We start from the raw sequence: 17,668 nt of genomic DNA, 5'->3' as shown, positions 1-17,668 counted from the left end.
AACAAAGCTTTTGGTTAGGCCTGGCGAGAAGGGTTGCAAGTCCTTTCTACAGCACAATCTATTTTATGCCTCTTTCATTCATATATACACTCCTTTTATATATATTCCCCCCCTCAAACTCTACGAAGGGTGCCAACGTTACATACATACACATTTTCAGCCACCATAGAAACAAAGTGTCTAAAGCTTATAAAAACCTTTGACTTTACCTTCAAAATGGATACACCTAGGTGTGCTTAGAGTAATGTGGTAATAACTAAACAAGCATTATATGCCAATTGATCATACCTATCCAACTTGTAAAGACATTGCATGTCTATGCTTCTCATGTCTTTGATGAGTGTGAGAATCATGTCTTGGGGCATCCATGTCTCTCACAAGTTAATTGCAAAGGTTTTATTTATTCATTTTGGTATTGGGTGAAATTAATGGCCTGAGTCCTGGGTTCGAACCCTGGCAAACTAAAAAATAAGTACTTTAAAATTAGTGTACATACGCTATTTCTTGCTTTCGAAGGTTAGCAGAGAAAGAGGGAGCTCTTTGATCTTCTCAAATCAGAGCGATTCATTCATCTGGATCATAACCACAAAGCTATGGAGTGGGCGGAGCTGTGGGCCATCTTCGGTCCGGGCCTCGCTGGGGCTTTCTTCGGAGCTGGATGGTGGTTCTGGGTGGACGCAGTCGCCTGCAGTTCCTCCTCTGTCTCCTTCCTGCACTACCTTCCAGGTCCGTACAATCACCTTCCTCCTTTCACGTCCCTTATAATAAAGAAGCAAACGATCACCATGCCCATCATCACCACCACCACCATCACCATCATACCATCACCATCACCATCATACCATCACCATGTGCCTGCTGCTGATCACCACCACCACCATCACCATCTTCACGTGCCTGCTGCTGATCCTGGCCGCTACCTGACTGAGGGTCATCACCACCATCACCATTAGTCACCAATAGCATGAGCATCCTCATTATCATCATCCGTCATTATGGTACCATCATCATCACCATAAATCATCACAATTATAATCATCATCACCATAGTCAAAGTTGTCATCTTATTTATCACCATCGTCAAAACATCGACACTACCACCGTCATTACCCTCATCATCACCACAAATATTATTATCATCCCAATAGTTATCAGCATATCCTGATAATTGCCATCGTCATTAGCATCGCCTTAGTCACCGTCAACACTACCATTATAGTCACTGACGTCACCAGCATAAATCATCATCATTGACCTCATGGTCACCGTCACCTGATTTGCTAGCCAATTACTGCCAAATGAAAGTTTGAACCTCCATCAACGGATGTTGCACAGGCCAAGCGAGTTCTCTGGATTGGGAAATAGTATCCTCAGTCCATATCACAGAAAGAGCTGTGCCCCAGTTCCCTTACCCATCGTAATCACCATCATCGTCACGATCTTCTATCCTTGCATATTAGGATGGATCCCCTGCTTTAATGTAGCTATATAGACCTTTATAAAAATCTTTGGTAGAGCTTTCTTTTGTTTCCTTATATATTACAATGGATCCTCTGTTTTCATGTGGTTATATAAACCTTAAAAGATAAAAGTCAATGCCTCTATACCACTTGGGGCCATAGATATACTCTCTTAGGGCATCAAACAAAGCACAGGGTCTGCCTTTGTGCACAACATTGAAGTTCTAAGCCAGGTGTGTCTGTTGTATTATGTTTTACTGTTTTTTTTTCTCCAGGCATTTTTGCATCATTTGCAGCACTGATGTTCAACTGTGTGAGGAGGGATGAGATTCAGGATTATTCACCGTATGACGAAGGCGAAGGGTGCAGGTACCTTCAATCCTTCATATCTTTCTGTTTGAATGTGGGAGTCCTTCCTTATTGAGCTTATTGTTAAGGGTTGAACTATACTGCCCACACAAATTCCCGTAACTGTTCTTCACGGTCACCACGCAAATCTCAGCCTTACAAAGAGATACCTTTAATATTAAGGTAAAAGTAAGCAGATTTTGACACATCAGTAATATTTGAATGCACCATCAATTTAAAAGTGCCACTTCAGCAGCATCTAAAGCAAGAGAATTTTGCCACATCAGCAAACTGCGGGGGGCGTCATTGCACTGTTGCCGGATTTCCATCTGCTGTCAGCGGGTTTGCAAGGAAGGGTGGAGCACTTAGTTGGCTTTTGTGACCTCGATGCTCAAAATAAGGGTGGTGGTTGTTTGTTGTTGTGGTGTTGGGCGTTAGCAGTCATCTCCTGTCTATACATTACACCAGGGCCTCTGTTGTGGGTGTGCCCGCCCATTTTTGGTGTTCCCCCATTTTTCCTCACTTTCCATGTATTTTTCTCATTTTTTGCTAGGTGTGGGAGGCTGTTTTCTGCCTGGCAGCTGTATTAGGTGCTGGCCGACTGGACTGTGCTACCCGACCTGACCTGCAGTAGTGGCCGACTGGTTTTTCACCTGGCCGACTATGCTTATTGCTGGTCGTGAGCATATATGCTGCTGTCGGCCTGTTTTGGGCTGGCTGACCAGCAGCCTGGGGCCATATAAAATGGCCCTTGTCTCCCACACTTGTCATTGTACCATTCCGGGATTTTTCTAGTGTATATATAGAGTTTATATAGTTTCTCTCTCCCTCTCTCATCTGCGTTTTGCTCTCTATAGCAGTTGTCTTCATTTCCGCCGTGCATTCTGACACGGTATCAGAGTCCCAGGTGTGGCTTGAAGCTTGGAGACAGTGGGACCTTGAGGGTTTGCTGATTTGAGGTGTTGATTGGAGATTGCTTGGGTTGTTCGGGACTTGGAGATCGGGTAGAAGGCGGCCACCATCACCGTTGGACATCCACCTTGCATATTATTTGTAGCCTCTTCTTCTTCTTTTTTCCCACCTACCCTCCCTTCACAAGACCTTGTGAACCCCTGAGATGGTAGACTTGCTTGAGATGGCTAAGAAGCACGTGAAGATCCCTACACTCCCCATGTTCCCGGTGGACTAACAGTTGGACGAGAACAACTACGGCATATGGAAGGTAATGATGGAGTCCGTTTTGGGATCTTATGACTTGGCTGATTTCATTGTAGTTGGTGTTCCACGGCCAGAGTTGGAAGACGGGGAGTTACCCTCTATACGGAAAGAACAGGAGACTCAGGCACAGTTATGGGATTGTGTCAATGCCCGTGTGCGTTCTTTCATCTTCCTAAATTGCACACCACAAGTGATTAACCATATAGAACATATGACGCTGGCCAGAGGGATTTAGCAACATTTGGCTTCTCTGTGTAACAGGGTATCACCCATGAAGTGGATCTCCTTGGAAGTGCATATGCGGGTGATGAATCCTGCAGCAAAGTCTTCGACGATGCGGAAGCACATCAACAAGTTGCAGGCTCTTCAGTAGGAGGTTCTTCAGGCAGGGAAAGAGATATCTCAGAGGACATGGCCATCACGTTGTTGTCTCATTTGCCCTCTCAGTACTGAGCATTTTACTCCTCTTTGATCACCAGTAGTAGGCTCAGCACCATCACGTGGGAGGAGCTTGTGCCTATGGTCTTGGACTAAGAAGAGCGTTTTACGAACCCTCCACAGGGCGGAGGTTCTGAGGCCTTGACTAGCTAGCGGTCGAAAGGCCGTAACAACAACAATATGGGCAAAGGGAAGTCTTTATTGGAGAAGTCTTCTGAGAAGAAGCCCAATTCAGACCGTGAGAAATTGAAGGCCGAGTAGACCTATAAACGATTGTGGCAAGAAAGACAACTATTGGAGAAAGTGTCCCAAGCAGAATACCGGGAAGAGTGCTGATTCTTTAGCTTTAGCTGCAAAGGCTTCAGCCTTTGTGCACTTGGAGATTTTGGACACAGATGCTTCATCTTCTTCGAGCGAGGAGGCAGTTGGCTTTACCGCCAGGGATACTCGGGAGTGGATTCTTGATAATGGTGCTTCCAGGCACATGACTATTGTCCGTGAGTTCTTATAGGATCTTAAACGGCAGTCAAGTCGCATTTTCATTGGTGACAATTCCACTATACTGATTCATAGTGAGGGTAGGATGGAGATTATTCCCGATGGCAGAGGGGGAAAGCATTTCTCTCGTGTTCTTTACATCCCTGCACTTTGTTTTCATCTATTGTCATTGTATGAGGTTTGCAAGACTGGCTTCCGGGTGGAGTTTGAGGAGCATTCTGTTGCTCTATGGGATAGAGAAACAGGCTAGGTTGTATGGGAAGGCGGAGTGGAGAACGGTATCTACAAACTCTCAGCACTCTCCTCTCTGACAGGCACTTAGATCGGTGACTTGTGGCACTTCCGTTTTGACCACTTGAATGTGGATGCGTTGCGGCGGGCTTTTCGGGACCAGATGGTGGATGACTTGCCAGATGTTGGCAGCAGGCAGGGACGCTGTAGTTCTTGCATTCGTAGTAAGCAACACAGGGAATCTTTTCCGAAGCAGGCTTCCAAGCGGGCTTCGAAACCTTTGGAGTTGGTACACACTGATTTGTGTGGACCTATGCAGACCCCATCCTGGGGAGGTTCTTTGTATTTTGCTTGTTGATAATTGTAGCAGATTCACATGGGTTTATTTCCTTTCCCATAAGGACCAAGCTTTTGCTCGGTTCAAGGAGCGGCATGTGATGGTGGAGAAATGTCTGAATTGCAGATAAAGACTCTTCGGGCTGACAAAGGAGGAGAATTCTCTTCCAATGCTTTTGTGCGGTTTTGTGCGGAAAATGGCATGAAGATGGCCAATACAGGTTTGCCTTCAGAGAATAGAGTAGTTGAGCGTAAGAACTGGACTGTGGTGGAGATGGCGAGGACGATGCTGGAGCATCGTGATCTTCCTTGTCCACTTTAGGGAGAGGCTATGGCTACGGTTGTCCATATCCTCAACTGATCTCCGACGACTTCAGTACCAAATATGACTCCATTTGAGGCTTATTTTGGCAGGAAACGAGATGTCTCCCATTTCCGTGTGTTTGGGAGTGATGCCTATGTTCACATTCCAAAGAAGTAAAGGGGAAAGCTTGACTCCAAGTCCCAGAAGCTTGTGTTTGTGGGATATAATTCTCTTTCCAAAGGCTACAAGTTGTATGACCCGGAGCGGAACGAGGTTGTCGTCAGCAGAGATGTTGTCTTTGATGAGCATGTTCCAGCTTCCATTGTTGATGAGCCGCCACTTCTTGGAGAACCAGATGAGTATGAGGATGATTCCCAATCTATTGTTCCAACTAGATAGCCTCAGTCAGTTGTAGAGGTTGATGGAGATGCGCCCTAGCAGCAGCAGGAGGCTCTGCGTTCTGTTCAAGTACCTAAGTGGTTGTTAAACACCATTCGGGAGTCATGTGTTACGGAGCTTCCCTCCGAGTGGACCACAGAGGATGGACCTTGAAGATCGCACAGAGTTCGTGACAAAAGTCATTCAGAGGAGCTGTTACAGGTGAACTATGCTTTGATGTCTTGTATCATTCGGGACAAAGAGCCCACTTCCGTAAAGGAAGCTCTTTCTTAGGAGACTTGGAGGAAAACCATGTAAGTGGAACTGGATGCCATAGAGAAGAATAAAATTGGGAGTTGGTTTCGAGGCCGTCAAAACGGTCAATCATTGGTGTCAAGTGGGTCTTTAAGACCAAGTATACGTCAGATGGGTTGGTGGACAAGCACAAAGCCAGACTTGTGGCTAAGGGCTATGCTCAGCGGCTTGGCATCGACTATGAGGATACCTTTGCACTGACAGCAAGGATGACCACGATTCGGACAGTTCTTTCCCTTGTCTCTTCTCAGCAGTGGCTCGTATATCAGATGGATGTAAAATCTACGTTCCTTAATGGTGACTTGCAGGAGGAGGTGTATGTTGAGTATCCTCTAGGCTTTGAGGTTCCGGGATCAAAGGGGATGGTTTACAGGTTGCGGAAGGCCTTGTATGGTCTTAAGCAAGCTCTCGAGGCTTGGAATCAGAAGATTGATTCCTTCTTTCTACGGACAGGATTTCAAAGATCAAATGCAGATCCTAACTTGTATCTCTTTCGGGAACGTCGTTTGGTCACGTTGATTATTCTTTATGTGGATGATCTCATTCTCATTGGCGGTCATGTGGAGCACATAGCAGTGACAATGGTTGACTTGTCAAAAGAGTTTGAGATGATCGACTTAGGCTTACTCCATTTCTTCTTGGGATTGGAGATTTGGCAAACCACAGCGGTATGTTCATGAGTTGCTGGAGACCTTTAGGACAGAGAACTACAAGCCTATCACTTCACCGATGGACCCAAACACCAAACTTACAGTGAATGATCCTTGTGAGCAGGTTGATGCCTCTCTGTATCGGAAGCTTGTGGGTTCATTAATTTGGTTGCTGAACACCAGATTGGACTTAAGCTTTCTCGTGGGGCTGTTGAGCTCATTCATGTAGACGCCTTTGAAGACTCATTGGGACGCAGGATTACGGATCTTTCGGTATCTGCAGGGTACGAAGGATCTTGGACTCTTCTATGACACTAGAGGGGGAACGACAGATGGAGTCTCACTCCAAGGTTGGAGTGACTCAAATTGGGGAGGAGATCCAGACACGAGGAGATCTACATCAAGTTACGGATTTACCCTTGGCTCAGGAGCTATTTCATGGAGTAGCAAGAGGTAGCCAACTATTGTGTTGTCTATAGAGGCAAAGTACTAGGCTGCTTGTGGTGCTGCTTGGGAGGTTGTGTGGCTGCGGAGGTTGCTTGGCGAGATTGGGTTTCTAGAGAAGGAACCCACGGTCATCCAGTGCGATAGCCAAAGCTGTATAGCTATTGCTCGGACCAAGCACATAGAGATACAATATCACTTTGTTTGTGAGAAGATTTTGGCTAGTGGCATCTTGCTTGTTTATTGTTCGATGGAGGACAATGCGGCGGACGTCTTTACGAAGTCTCTACCTCAGGCTATGCTCCGGCAGCACTCCAGCTCACTGGGGTTGGTTCCACATCCAGGGTGATGGCAGCAAAGACAAAAATCCCCAAATAAATCCAAAAATACCTAGAAAAATTTCCTTTTTAGGGCTAGGAAAAATACTGTTTTCAAACACCTCCTCTCAAGTCAAAAAGGGGACCATGAGAGAAGATGATGGATGCCAAGGTCCCACTGACACACTGGTAGAAGGAATGTATCCCCCTCTAGAAACAAAATCTGATAAAGTCAGAGAGGGCGATATTGATGGCAAAGGTGGTGAAGATGAGTGGTTGTACTTGGGTTGATTGTCTCCCAAAGTAAGATCTTGAATGGGGCTCTCCAGTGAGTAAGAAGTCCCATTCCCTATGGTATAGATCAGAGTTTAGAGAAACAACTTCGGGTGAGAAGAATTGGTCCTCCGAGAGTGCGGGTAGACGAACCATGCTGTGTGCTCTCGAGGTCTTCAATCCCTTTGCTCACGATAGCTCTGATACCATGTGAGGGCAAGAGGACGAGAGGACCGGATGTACGAGAATTCAGAGCAAAACAACACAGCATGAAATATGTGAGTGAGTCTATATATAATGGTGAGTGAACATATGTGACAAGAGTCCTCTGATGTGAGGTAACTCTGAGTAGAAAGACCGGTGCAGAAGTAGAGATGACGTTGGAGCTGAAGCACGGTCGATGTCGAAGGCTCGCATTGATGCGAGGCAAAGCACTCCGAGAGGTGGTTGGTGTCGAAGGCTCACGTCAGAGGATGCAGAGGCACTCCAAGGTGGTAGTGGCAGCGGAAGATGAGGTGATGCAGGCTCTGGTGACAAGGGTGTTGCTGTACCTGAGGTGGTAGATGAAGAGCAGAGAGGGCTACCGTCCGGAGTGGTGGTGGTGGTGCAAGCTTTGATGACAAGGGTGCTGCAAGACTTGAAGGGTGCATGCTCTGGTGACAAGGGTGCTGTGTACCTGAAGGGTGCAAGCTCTAGCGACAAGAGTGCTTTGACCTGAGGGGTGGAGAGAAGCAGAGAGTGCTGCCGTACCGAGTGGTGCAAGCTTTGGTGACACGGGTGCTGCCTACCTGAAGTGGTAAGCAGCAGAGACGGCTGCCGTCCTGAGTGGTGCAAGCTCTGGTGACATGGGTGCTGCGTACTTGGAGTGGTAAGAAGCAGAGAGGGCTGCCGTCCCGAGTGGTGGTGGTGCAACAGAGAGTGGGCTGCTGTCCCGATGGTGTCAGAAGGTTTTGATGCTGATGAAGAAACTAAAATACTCCGTGAACACCCAGACTTAGTACCATTGTACATGGTAAATGTGGAGAAAGCAATAAGGCAACACACTAAAACAAAGGCTGGAAACGCGGAATCAATCAATAAAATTAGAAGCAAATTTTCGGCAAGTAGAAAGCTCGAAGCTAAGCAAGACCCTGCAGGAAAAGGCTATGGAAGAAATTAAGTGGGCACGGACCTGGAACATGAAGAAGAAATCTAGGAGATTCGGGATTGGTAGTGAAGCAGAAAGAAAACTAGGAAAACAATGTAGCTAAGGTGAGTCCGGACATATTACAGGAAGTAAATCTAGGGGAAGGAAGAGAAGAAAAGAATGTAAAGATCAGCCTAGAACTGGAGGATGAATTCAAACAGGAGCTAGTATCACTGCTAAAGGAGTATCAAGACGTCTTTGCTTGGTTATATGAAGACATGGAGGGCATTGATCCTAAGTTCTTCCAGCACAACATCAATTTGAAAGAAAGAGCCATACCAGTCAGGCAACAGAGGTAGAGCATGAACCCAAATTATGCAAAACAAGCAAAACAAGTAAAAGAAGAAATTGACAGACTATTGAGGGTAGGTTTCATTGTACCTGTAGAAAAAGCTGCATGGATATCTCCGATTGTAGTAGTCCCCAAAAAGAACATGAAGATCAGAATATGTGTGGATTATCGCAAACTAAATGCAGCAACTAATTCAGATCCTTTTCCGCTCCCTTTCACGAGCTCACTGCTTGATGAGGTTACCGGAATGGAGATGCATTCCTTCTTAGATGGTTTCAGTGGATATAATCAAGTGAAGATGGCTCCGGAAGACCGGGAAAAGACTACCTTCATCACTGAATGGGGGGTCTTTGTGGCAACTGTCATGATGTTTGGCTTGAAGAATGCACCAGCAACTATCCAGAGAATGGTGCAGGAAATCTTCTACGACTACCTGACAGATTTTATGAAAGCTTTTGTGGACGATTTCAGTGTGTCCGGGGATAAGGCTAAACACATTTATCACTTAAGGTTATGTTTGCAGAGATGTAGGGACACAAGGCTGAAGTTGAATCTGGCCAAGTGTGCATTTGCAGTGAAATCCGGAACATTGTGTCGGCCCAAGGATTGGCCATAGATAAGGTGGAGGCCATAACCAAAATGTCCGCTACCCAGAACATAAAGCAGCTTGAAAGATTTCTTGGCAAAGTGAAGTGGCATACAAGGTTTCTGAAATAGTTGGCTCATGTAGCATATCCATTATATGCTCTAACAAAGAAGGATGCTAAATATGAATGGAGCCTAGAATGTGAGAAGGCATTTCACTGGCTGAAGTGCATGGTGTCTTCTGCATCGGTAATGATCAACCCTGAATGGAATTTGATATTTCATGTTTATGTAGATGCCTCAAATAGAGCAGTAGGCAATGCACTCATGCAAGAGAAACAAAAAGGGTACATGCAGCTTATACATTATGCCAGCAAGGCTCTCACGAGAGCAGAAAGAAGTTACAGTACAACAGAGAGAGAAGGCCTCTCCATGATCTTCGCCTTGAATAAGTTCCGGCACTACCTTCCGGGAAACAAATTTGTTCTCCATGTGGATCATCAAGCTCTCATCTATCTGGTGAACAAAGCCTTCCTAGTAGGGAAAATGGCAAGATGGATGCTTCTACTTCAAGAATTCGAGTTCACCATTCAACACATACCTGGAAAAGAAAATGCAGTGGAGACTTTCTGTCCAGACTAGATTCTGGAGAACCTGCTTTGGAGGGTGTAGAGGATCAGCTTCCAGATGCCAACTTGTTCACAGTCACATCATCCGGAGTAGAGGAAAACTGGTATTATGACATGATGCAGTTTTTGGAAGATGGGTCTTTTCAGGAAGGATATACTGCTGACAGGAAGAACAGAATTGCCATAAGAAGCAGAAATTTCACAATGATCGCCGGTCGGGCAACTCTACAAAAGAAGCATAGATCAAATTCTTTGAAGATGCGTTCTGGATCATGAACAGCCAACAGTGCTAAGGGAAGCACACTGCGGCATCCCCGGAGGACACATGGGTGGCAAAGTAACAGCCTGGAAATTACAAGCAGGACTATGGTGGCCAACTGTCATGAGAGATGCCAACATGGAAGCAAGGAACTCTGTGTCTGTTAGCTGATGGGCCAACCTGGAAATTCCGATAGGATGCCCATCACACCCATATTGTCCCTAGCGCCATTCATGAAATGGGGATTGGATTTTGTTGGACCCATCAAACCACCCACAAAGGGCAGCAGATGTGAATACATCATCATGGCAATAGATTACCTCACCAAGTGGCCAGAAGCCAAGGTTGTGAAAAGCAACTCCGCAAAAGAGGGGTTGCTAGTAGAAATAGTCAGTGACCAAGGATCACACTTTATAAACAAGGTGATGAAGGGATTAATGAAAAGATACTTGATTAATCACAAGAAGTTCTCGCCTTACTATCCACAGTGCAATGGTCAGGCGAAGTCCACCAACAAGGTGCTTACCAAGACATTCTTTCACATATATCCATTCTTCACACATACACATTCACATCCATTCTTCACATACACATTCATATCCATTTTCATCACATCCACATCCACATCCACATCCATTCCTTCACATACACATCCATATCCATTCTTCACATACACATTCACATCCATTTTCACGTACACATTCATATCCATTCACATCCCATATCATTCATTTACATCCCGATTCCCATGACATCACATCTCATTCATTCACATCCCGTTACACATCACATTACATCTCATCCATTCTTTCAAGGTCGCTATTGGGCAAACGCCATTCAAAATGGTTTATGTTCTGGAAGTAGTCATGCCAATGGAATACGTGGTTACCCAGTCTTAGAATAGCAATTTAAGAGAAGCTTCCAATGGAAGAATCTTGGGAGCATAGAATATAGGAACTCCTAGCCTTAGAAGAAGAAAGACAAATCAGCTTCTTGAAAGCAGAAATAGTGCAAAGAAGGAAGGCTTGGACAGACAGACATCTCAAGCATAGAATTTTTGAAAAAGGTGACTCTGTGGTGGTAGTTTACAATGCCAAACTGGGGCTCCATCCGGGGAAATTCAAGATCAGGTGGATAGGACCATTCAAAGTGAAAGACATGGTCTGCCAAAATGCGTTTTCCCTAGTGAACTTAGATGGAACGCCCTTCACGAAAACGGTCAATGGTTTCAGGATGAGGAAGTACAAAGGCCATCTGGTGGAAGTTCCGCCAGGAGGAGAAGAAGCGGAAGATCAAGAGACAGTCCGGGGCAATTGTTGTGGCATGATTTCATTAGTAGAAGTCAATGCGGAAGATCATATAAATCTCAAGACTGCAGAAGAGTGGCCAGTCTTTGGGTACTGCAACGAATGACAGTCCGAATGACAAAAGAGCAAGTGACCAGACATGTGTCAGCTCGAGCCACGTGGATGATTGCATGAAGGACAAGTGCCATAGCATCATTAAATCTCCACTCGCAACGGTAAGGTGGGAAAATGGCGCAAACGCCTTAATTTCATTAAACCGAGGCAGCAGCCATGATGTAAATCAAAGGTCACGTCACATTGAAAATAGGGAAGCCGATTGTCACATGCACTCTGCACTCAATGCATGGTGACAAACTGGCTCATCATCAGCAGTGCAACATTTGTACATTATTAGAACCCAGTAGGATGATATTTGTTGTACGTCGTGACCCCATTGTACATCCTCAGTCTAGGATAAGTTAGGCACGAGCTACGTAGGTCATTCCTCAGCCTTAGCGGGTCTGTCAGTCAGTCAAGTCCCTTAACCCACTTAAAGAGAATCATTCATGCATGTAGAGTCAGTAGAAGCCTTAGGGTTTGCATCAGAAAGCACTCTGTATCCTGCATAATATGCATTCATATGCGTGTGCATCATTTAGAACATCCCAGAAACCTTAGGGAATTTACTAGGATTTATCAGGTATTTTTTCCATATTTTATGGTATTTATTTAGCATTTAATGTCATTAATAAATATAAACTTTATTAAATAAATGACCAGCCAACTTGACCAGCCCCTAGTTAGTATAAATAGGCTTGCATAGAGCTTAGTTCAGCATTCAGTCTTCAGAAGCCAGGCGCCTCTCATCCTCAGCCTTAGGAGCATCCACGCCTGCAGCCATAGACTCATCCAGCCCCTTGGAGCTTCTGCGTTTGCTTCTCCAGCCCCTTGAGAACCTGCGTTTCTGCTTCAGCCAGCCCTAGCAGTCCAACGCAGCAGTACAGCATCCCTTGTACTCCAACGGAGCAGATTCAGCAGTGCCATACAGCAGTACAGTCCCTTCAGACCATACCCGCAGCCTTTCAGTACCTCCATAGGCCCCAATTCAGCATATACCTCTGCGTTTCTGCATATATCACAGCCGGCCTGTGTGCAGTTCCCTGCAGCCCTGCGTTTACAGTTCTACAGCAGTTCCACCTTGCGTTTCAGCCCTACAGCAGTGCCTCCGCCTTCTGTGTATCATCCATACATGCCACAGTCATCTGGTGAAGGTAACATATCATTCATAAGCATTTTCAGCATATTTACATAGCTTAGAACAGTCCACCACAGTCCTTTCTCAACCTTAGGTGTGTAGCCCTTCCTCATGCCCTTGGGAAGAGTGCATAGGCTTGAGATCAGTTCATTGAGGTGTTTCTACAGCCGTGTACAGTTCAGCCAGGCTTCTGATCCTCCGAGATCTTGCGTTTGGCTTATCTACAGTCCACAGTCATTCTCTCTAAAGTAATAAAGCAGCATTATCATTTTGTACACGACTGGATCGAGTTGGGCCTTCTTCGACTGGCCTACTGTTCTACCAAGGACAATGTGGCTGATCTCTTCACCAAACCACTTCCGAGAGCTACTATGGAGGTGTTACTTCAGCGTGTTGGTATTGGACCGCCCCTCTGGCGCTGAAGAGGAGGTGTTGGATTATATCATCTCCAGAGGGTCTACATCATCTTTTTCATGCTTGTATTGGCCATTTATGAGGCCCTGCATTGGCATATCTTAGCAGAGGTTATTCAGCATTTTTCTACCATTTTTTGGTATTTTTAGGCATTTTATGTAGCATTTTATGCTATTGCCATGCTGTTGGCTTGCTACAGCTGGTTGACCAGCATCCTGAGGGAGTATATAAGGGCTGGCTCCCTTTCTCTCAATTCATCTCATTTTTCAGCATTCAGTTGAGGTCTAGCAGCTGCTATTGCTTCTCACCATTGTACAGCACCTACGGGCTTCCCTCGTGCTCAGATTTCAGCAATAAACATCAGTTTCTAACATTTACAGGTCTTGTACCTAGGCCTACATCTGTGTTTTATATTTGCTTCAAAGGTGAAGTAGGATTGGGACATAAATAGAATTACCATCAGAAAGTCTAAGCGGAAGGTATATGTTGATCTCACGGATACTAAGAGACCACTAAAACCCGCTCAGAGGCCAATCCATGCCGAAACATACAACATGTCAGAAGGTTTTGATGCTGATGAAGAAACTAAAATACTCCGTGAACACCCAGACTTAGTACCATTGTACATGGTAAATGTGGAGGAAGCAATAAGACAACACACTAAAACAACGGCTGGAAACGTGGAATCAATCAATAAAATTAGAAGCAAATTTTCGGCAAGTAGAAAGCTCGAAGCTAAGCAAGACCCTGCAGGAAAAAGCTACGGAAGAAATTAAGTGGGCACGGACCTGGAACATGAAGAAGAAATCTGGAGATTCGGGATTGGTAGTGAAGCAGAAAGAAAACTAGGAAAACAATGTATAGCTAAGGTGAGTCCGGACATATTACAGGAAGTAAATCTAGGGGAAGGAAGAGAAGAAAAGAATGTAAAGATCAGCCTAGAACTGGAGGATGAATTCAAACAGGAGCTAGTATCACTGCTAAAGGAGTATCAAGACGTCTTTGCTTGGTTATATGAAGACATGGAGGGCATTGACCCTAAGTTCTTCCAGCACAACATCAATTTGAAAGAAAGAGCCGTACCAGTCAGGCAACAGAGGTAGAGCATGAACCCAAATTATGCAAAACAAGCAAAACAAGTAAAAGAAGAAATTGACAGACTATTGAGGGCAGGTTTCATTGTACCTGTAGAAAAAGCTGCATGGATATCTCCGATTGTAGTAGCTCCCAAAAAGAACACGAAGATCAGAATATGTGTGGATTATCGCAAACTAAATGCAGCAACTAATTCAGATCCTTTTCCGCTCCCTTTCACGAGCTCACTGCTTGATGAGGTTACCGGAATGGAGATGCATTCCTTCTTAGATGGTTTCAGTGGATATAATCAAGTGAAGATGGCTCCGGAAGACCGGGAAAAGATTACCTTCATCATTGAATGGGGGGTCTTTGTGGCAACTGTCATGATGTTTGGCTTGAAGAATGCACCAGCAACTATCCAGAGAATGGTGCAGGAAATCTTCTACAACTACCTGACAGATTTTATGAAAGCTTTTGTGGACGATTTCAGTGTGTCCGGGGATAAGGCTAAACACATTTATCACTTAAGGTTATGTTTGCAGAGATGTAGGGACACAAGGCTGAAGTTGAATCTGGCCAAGTGTGCATTTGCAGTGAAATCCGGAACATTGTGTCGGCCCAAGGATTGGCCATAGATAAGGTGGAGGCCATAACCAAAATGTCTGCTACCCAGAACATAAAGCAGCTTGAAAGATTTCTTGGCAAAGTGAAGTGGCATACAAGGTTTCTGAAATAGTTGGCTCATGTAGCATATCCATTATATGCTCTAACAAAGAAGGATGCTAAATATGAATGGAGCCTAGAATGTGAGAAGGCATTTCACTGGCTGAAGTGCATGGTGTCTTCTGCATCGGTAATGATCAACCCTGAATGGAATTTGATATTTCATGTTTATGTAGATGCCTCAAATAGAGCAGTAGGCAATGCACTCATGCAAGAGAAACAAAAAGGGTACATGCAGCTTATACATTATGCCAGCAAGGCTCTCACGAGAGCGGAAAGAAATTACAGTACAACAGAGAGAGAAGGCCTCTCCATGATCTTCGCCTTGAGTAAGTTCCGGCACTACCTTCCGGGAAACAAATTTGTTCTCCATGTGGATCATCAAGCTCTCATCTATCTGGTGAACAAAGCCTTCCTAGTAGGGAAAATGGCAAGATGGATGCTTCTACTTCAAGAATTCGAGTTCACCATTCAACACATACCTGGAAAAGAAAATGCTAGATTCTGGAGAACCTGCTTTGGAGGGTGTAGAGGATCAGCTTCCAGATGCCAACTTGTTCACAGTTACATCATCCGGAGTAGAGGAAAACTGGTATTATGACATGATGCAGCATTTTTGTGTTAAAAATCTAAGGGATTCCCGACTCGCTATACGGCCAACACCCGTTCGGTGCCGGGTAGTCCAAGCTCTATTGGCGAACCTCGGTCCAAAGGTGCTGAGATCGGGAGAGCGAGGCGTTAGTACGAGAGCGCCTGTTTGTGCGTGGTCTCGGAACACCAGTGAGGCGCTCTCCGCGGAGTCCAGTGAAAGCACAGGACCGTAGAGACTGGACCACACTAGTGGTCATTCTGCTTCGAGCATCTACATCAAATTTCGACTTCGAGCCTATTTTGTTTGGTACTGTTTTCATATGTACATGGACATCATCTGGTTCTTGGAACCCATGGAGCATTGTATTTATTAAAACTCCCAATAAATATATCATATATTGAGGGGGGGGGTCGGCCCGTTCCGGCCCCAGTGCTGGTGTCCATCTTTCCATTTCATTTCATTTTCAAATTCAAGTTGTATTAAGTTGTCCATTTCAAATTGTGGTTTTAAAGTTGTGCTATTAAGCGTGTGGGTGTCCAACGGAGTCTTCCCACTTGACGGGATCGGTTTCACCATGGTGATGGGAGTCTCGAATGCTGGACGCAAACAGAGAGGAAGAAAGGGAGGATGGGGAGTGGCTGTGCTATTCGCAGTGGCGCTCACTCGGCCAGCTTGCACTTTAAGCCGATGATATAGCTCACCAGTGGGTTCAATATGTACATTGCATTGTTTTTGGCTGTTTTATTAAGGTGTGAAGGATTGGAACAAATATTTGCACTCCGACACGCTAGTTCATGCATAGAATATAAGAGGGGTGTGTTGGATTTTGCAGGTCAAGGACGTGGCTGTTTCTGGCCTATGTAATCTCATTTGTGTCGCTGGCGGGGTCTGTAGGATTGCTAATCCAAGATGCACTTGTGGACTCTGGTGCATCTAGCTGGACAGGGGTTGCGGGTGTCTTGCAATGCGTTTTTATTCTAGCAAGGCATGTACTTTAAAATAGCAGTCTTATCTTCCTTCTTTAAGGGTTAATTGCAGCCTCACCTTTTTTTTCTTTTTGTTGGGCATGCAGTGGATTGATATATTGGACGTCTCGGACCGGGGAGTACTGAAATAGAACAAGAGAACTTGACAGGTAGAAAGTGAAGAGACAGCTGCGTCTTGCAACATGCTGAGTGTTATGTCTAGATACAGATTGGTCTCAACCCCTTTCTACTGAGCATGTCAAGGTTTGTATTCTAATTCAACGAAACTTGAAGAATGTTTTTCTGCACGTCAAGCCTCTTGTACTGGATTGAAAGTTCGGAGGAAAGAGAAGGCATGGATTATAACAAACAGAGTGCATGTCTCATAGTCGCTTATGCTGAATAGATGTAGTAAAGAAGCAGCTATTGAGATCCCATTTGCATCCATTCTCTAGTGACTTACGTTATGTGTATACCACCAATTTCTAATGGGACGCTTGCCAAATCATTCCAGTGTTACCCATTTCTTTGTCATACAAACGCAAATAAATGTCAAAACAAATACTTGCACACCCTGCCCCCCCCCCCCCCCTTCTCTCTCTCTCTCTCTCTCTCTTACGCGCGCGCGCGCGCGCACACACACACACACACATATGCACGCATCAAGATGGAAATGCCTAACCATTCGTGCAAGGCAAAGTGGCTTCAATTATGGTTATTGCAGTTGACAAGTCCGCTTTGCACAAAAATGATTTCCTAGCCGAGAGGTCAAATAATGATTGGCAGCATAGTTACGCAGTGTAAATCTTTCTCCGCTTATATTTATTTCGGTTAATAGAGGAAAATGCAGAATTTACTTGATCATTTTCTCATGTCTTTCAAGCTAACAAGCTTCCTTAGCCCATTAATCCTCTCCTCCCAAATAACCATATGTCTTTTTTCATGATCTTGAAAGTGTAAGATGAAAAACCTTCTTGACACCTCTAGAGTTTCTAGGGAGCTCGATAGTCTCCACTAAGAAGATGATGGATGCTAGGCGGTTCTTCAACCAAAATTTAAGAAAACCTTTGCATGCAGCTCAAACACAATCCCATGCAAGTATTCTAGGTTGTAGCCATTTGTGGTCCTTTGCCTTCCTATTTATGAAGTTGTTAATAGTCTTGGTTGCTTAAGTCACATGTTTTCTCTGTTTTCG

General features: G+C 45.0%; 1 protein-coding gene across 1 annotated transcript; it reads left to right on the top strand.

Annotated features, from left to right (window-relative positions):
* The first annotated feature begins 478 nt into the window (after positions 1-478).
* Positions 479-16,981, top strand: LOC147630078 (uncharacterized). The gene is made up of 4 exons (XM_086811702.1): positions 479-726; positions 1,736-1,829; positions 16,341-16,493; positions 16,581-16,981. Exons 1-4 carry the CDS (start codon positions 594-596, stop codon positions 16,618-16,620), a joined length of 420 nt encoding a protein of 139 aa, XP_086667828.1. The 5' UTR covers positions 479-593; the 3' UTR covers positions 16,621-16,981.
* The last annotated feature ends 687 nt before the right edge of the window (positions 16,982-17,668 follow it).

This window comes from Cibotium barometz, chromosome 17 (assembly GCF_041138505.1).
Source record: "Cibotium barometz isolate CiBa-2024 chromosome 17, ASM4113850v1, whole genome shotgun sequence".
Taxonomy (NCBI): domain Eukaryota; kingdom Viridiplantae; phylum Streptophyta; class Polypodiopsida; order Cyatheales; family Cibotiaceae; genus Cibotium; species Cibotium barometz.
The sequence above is the reverse complement of the archived record's forward strand: the minus strand, read 5'-3'. Positions and strand labels throughout refer to the sequence as shown.

Bases quoted from the DNA above. Each gene is read 5' to 3' on its own strand.
- LOC147630078 (XM_086811702.1), top strand. From the start codon at position 594: ATGGAGTGGGCGGAGCTGTGGGCCATCTTCGGTCCGGGCCTCGCTGGG. The intron at 727-1,735 runs GTCCGTACAATC...TTTTTTCTCCAG, and splicing joins CTTCCTGCACTACCTTCCAG to GCATTTTTGCATCATTTGCA. The intron at 1,830-16,340 runs GTACCTTCAATC...TGGATTTTGCAG, and splicing joins GACGAAGGCGAAGGGTGCAG to GTCAAGGACGTGGCTGTTTC.